The sequence below is a fragment of the Glossina fuscipes genome, unplaced genomic scaffold, assembly GCF_014805625.2.
Source record: "Glossina fuscipes isolate IAEA_lab_2018 unplaced genomic scaffold, Yale_Gfus_2 133, whole genome shotgun sequence".
NCBI classification, from domain to species: domain Eukaryota; kingdom Metazoa; phylum Arthropoda; class Insecta; order Diptera; family Glossinidae; genus Glossina; species Glossina fuscipes.
Window position 1 is genome coordinate 2231115 of NW_023998476.1, and position 3614 is coordinate 2234728.

The 3614-nt window shown below is 33.5% G+C and overlaps 1 protein-coding gene across 1 annotated transcript; it reads right to left on the bottom strand.

Annotated features, from left to right (window-relative positions):
* Positions 1 to 791: 791 nt before the first annotated feature.
* LOC119641022 lies at positions 792 to 1118 on the bottom strand. The gene has a single exon (XM_038039438.1). The coding sequence runs from the start codon at positions 1116 to 1118 to the stop codon at positions 792 to 794; it is 327 nt and encodes a 108-aa protein (XP_037895366.1).
* Positions 1119 to 3614: the final 2496 nt, after the last annotated feature.

The following is a 3614-nucleotide window of genomic DNA, read 5'->3' on the forward strand; positions in this document are numbered from 1 at the left end:
GCTTTCATCAAGCTTTCATCAAGCTTTCATCAAGCTTTCATCAAGCTCTACAAAACAGTTCACAGTGTTTAAAAAACAATAAAAATAAAAAAAAAATCGAATAAAAACATCCTAAAACATTTGAAAACGAAGCGGATAATATTTAGTGTATAAGTTATTATTAATTTGAAATTTAAATTCATCATGTAAAAAATTGTATTGTATATATTTTCATCAAGCTCTACAAAACAGTTCTACTTTAAACGGGCGGAACACTTTGAATTTGCCTTATCAGCCACAATTTTGTATCGAAAGTCTCACAGAGAACCAATATTTGGAAGTTTTTGATCAACATTTAATAACGCATATTGTACTCAGTTTAACCGTTATTTTGATGAATATCATTTTCGAACGCTCAAATTTTGGCAATTCTAAGTTGTAGATGTTGTAAATCGATTACTCCAGCAGAAACATATCGAAAAATAATTGAGTAAATTTCTGACACAAAACATTTCCGGTGGTTTTGAAATTCGCAAAAACGGTGGCCACGTAATCCTGAGAGGTAAGTAGGTATGACAAATTTAGTGGCATATTCACATAGCTGAAAGTTAGTTTTTGCTTTTGGGTCCAGCAGTTTCTGCCAGAAAGCTGGACGCAGCAACGGAGGAAAATGATTGTCCGCACTATTAAGTCACATATTTCTCTGTCTGGCCTTGATACGCAAAATTAAAAAAATTCAATTGAGAGAAATTAAAATTTAATGAAAACTTTTTAAAAGAAAAGAAACCAAAGCGCAACACTCGCTAGAGAATTTACACAATGGTTGATGTATTTGCACTATCTTCGCCTTTTTCTTCGCTCTGTTTTTCAGCTGCATTTCCTGTTCCTCCCAAGTTGTCGGCTTGCTCCGTTCCCTTGGTATTATATTCGAATTCAAGTATCGACGGGTCCTGTCCGTCTTTTTCTAGCTCTTCGACCAGTCTTTGTTTCAATTCAAGTATCGACGGGTCCTGTCCATCTTTTTCTAGCTGTTCGACCAGTCTTTGTTTTAATTCAGCTTTAGTACCGGTTGTACGAAGGTTTCTTTTTCCCAGCTCTTGTTTGAGCTGCTCCACTTTAAGTTCTTCTAATCTCACCATTTCTCTTAGTTTCCACGATCTCACTTCTGACACCAGTTGTTATGAAATTCGCTTTTATGGGATACAGTCCGTATCACTAGATCGTAGATATTTTGATCAAGAGGAATACACTTCAAAGTTCTTTTATTTACAATTATATTTCTTTTAATGTAGGATTATTTACAAATTATTTTTGGCAATACTTTCGACTGCTTAACTCAAATATTCTTTTTCTACTCTTCTGTCTTTCACAAATATTCTATTTATATACATCTTTGCCATCCTATTACTAGCACCTAATTTTATGACTTGATATTTAATTCGTTAACCTGCTTTTGTTGGTAACCGTTTTCATCATCATGCAGCTGCATGACGCCTAGCGAATGTAAATTTGGTTGTAGAAAATGACTAGATTTGGGATTTCCGTAACAGTATAGTAAGAAAGTGTATACAAGGAATAGCGTTTATGTGGAACTGTAGATAGTATTTTCATTAACATGCACTTTCTTCATATTCTTAAAACACCATTATCCCAGCAACTAAATGCATCAATAAATTCATAAAACAAAGGACTATGTTTTTTGCGTATATTACTGCCCATATATTATCCCCACCAAATCGATTCCCAATATCGCGCAAAAAAACTCTCCTGCGAAAGCTAATGGCTACTTTTTATTTACAACGTTGAAAACCGCCGCTAATTTTATTTATGTCGTCTATCCCGAGATATTGAAGCATTTAAAATAAAAGATTCAACTAGTGATCCATTTCTAAACATCGAACCGGTATTGCACATAACAAAGCTTGATCGTTAGTTTTATCAGTTGAAGTGCTTCGAGAGCATTGCTGGCATTGATATAATTCTTGATTTGACATATATACGATTTTAGTCTAAGAATTTATTTCATTAGTCTAAAATTATAATAATAATAATAATAATAATAATATTTTATTGCCGATGTTGCAAATGCCACAAAGCTCTATTATTTTTGTCGCAAGCTTTATTATTTTTGTCGCAAGCTCTATTATTTTCTATTTATTTATGTAAACAATTCATAATAGTAATCAGCTGTAATTACGTTAACCTTAGTTTAGAATTTCACAATATTTCTTTTATTCCTGTCGTTATAAATGCGATGTATACGCACAATGTAATCTTAAATATTACATACAATCTACTATTAGATGTAAAGAAATGTAATAATAATTACTTAGAAGATTTTATTCTTCAAAACTCAATTATTTATTTACTTTCTTCTATTTTAGAATATACCTGGTTGCAGCGCTGCATGAAAAAATGCAGGCAAGTGTTTGTTTTTTTTTCTGCGATGTAATGAAATACTAAATTATGTAATATGTAGTTCGTATATTCAGACAGTAATTATTGAAGTGTTTGAATGCATACCAAACAGGAGGGGACGTGTTTCATAATAAAATAGCCACACACATTGAAGTCATGCTGGAAAAAACTGTGACCTGCTTTAACTGCGGAAAATGACGAAGAATCTGTGAAAGTGTAAACATTGACTGCAAACATAGCCGAAATCGCGAATGGAATAGGACGAGATGTGTTCGAACAGATAGAATCAAGTGACATTCAGGAATTGCTTGAATTGCAAGATGAACATTTGACTGAAATCTAGTTGGAGGAAATGTTAAATTCACCGCCCATTCAAGAAGACGCTTCAACAAGCACTGGAAACGTGACATGTAATTTGAAAAATCTTAGTGAAGATTTAAGAATTCAAATGAGCTTGGCGATTTCTTCATGAACATTGATCCGTCTGTGGAACGAAGTCTTATTTTTAAGAAGCAAATTGTTAACGCTGCCTATCAGTCTGCACTGAAGCAGCTTTTAAAAACTGCCAAGCAAGAGAAACTTACAAAATTCTTCAAACCGTTGCCTAAGGTAATTAATGAAAATGTTCAAAAACTTCAATTAAATTGATTTTTTTATATATTTGATTTTTTTTTTATTTTGACACCTGGGAACGTATCCTCTATAATCCCATATAAATTACCATTCCGTATTCACGGCACTTTTATGGAACGTAGACCCCGCGAATGAGGAATAATTTTGCGTGTATTTGTATAAAATTGGTGCCTTTAAAGAATAAGCGTATAAAATTGGCGCCTTTAGAGAATAAGCGTATATATGTTCTCATTAATTTGTAAAAATGCCAACCATGTGAGAATAAGCGTCCACACATTTGTTTACATTTTTCAATAATTTTGCATGTATTTGTATGAAACAAATAGAAACAGATGATAATAATACGGACTTTTCATATTTAAGGGTCGGTTCAAAACCTTGTCTAGTTAAAATTTCCGAGTTAGTGTCGGACGGTTGTGAGTGGCGATAGGCTCTACGAAGACAGGAGGACTTGTTTTGCCTAACCTAAAGTACAGTTACCGCCTTCTTTAATAGCTATGCCCGTCATCGAACCTATTAAGGGGAATACAAGTGCTACAAACGCTACAGGCTTACCCTCCTCGTTAACGTGACAAGGTCAAGGA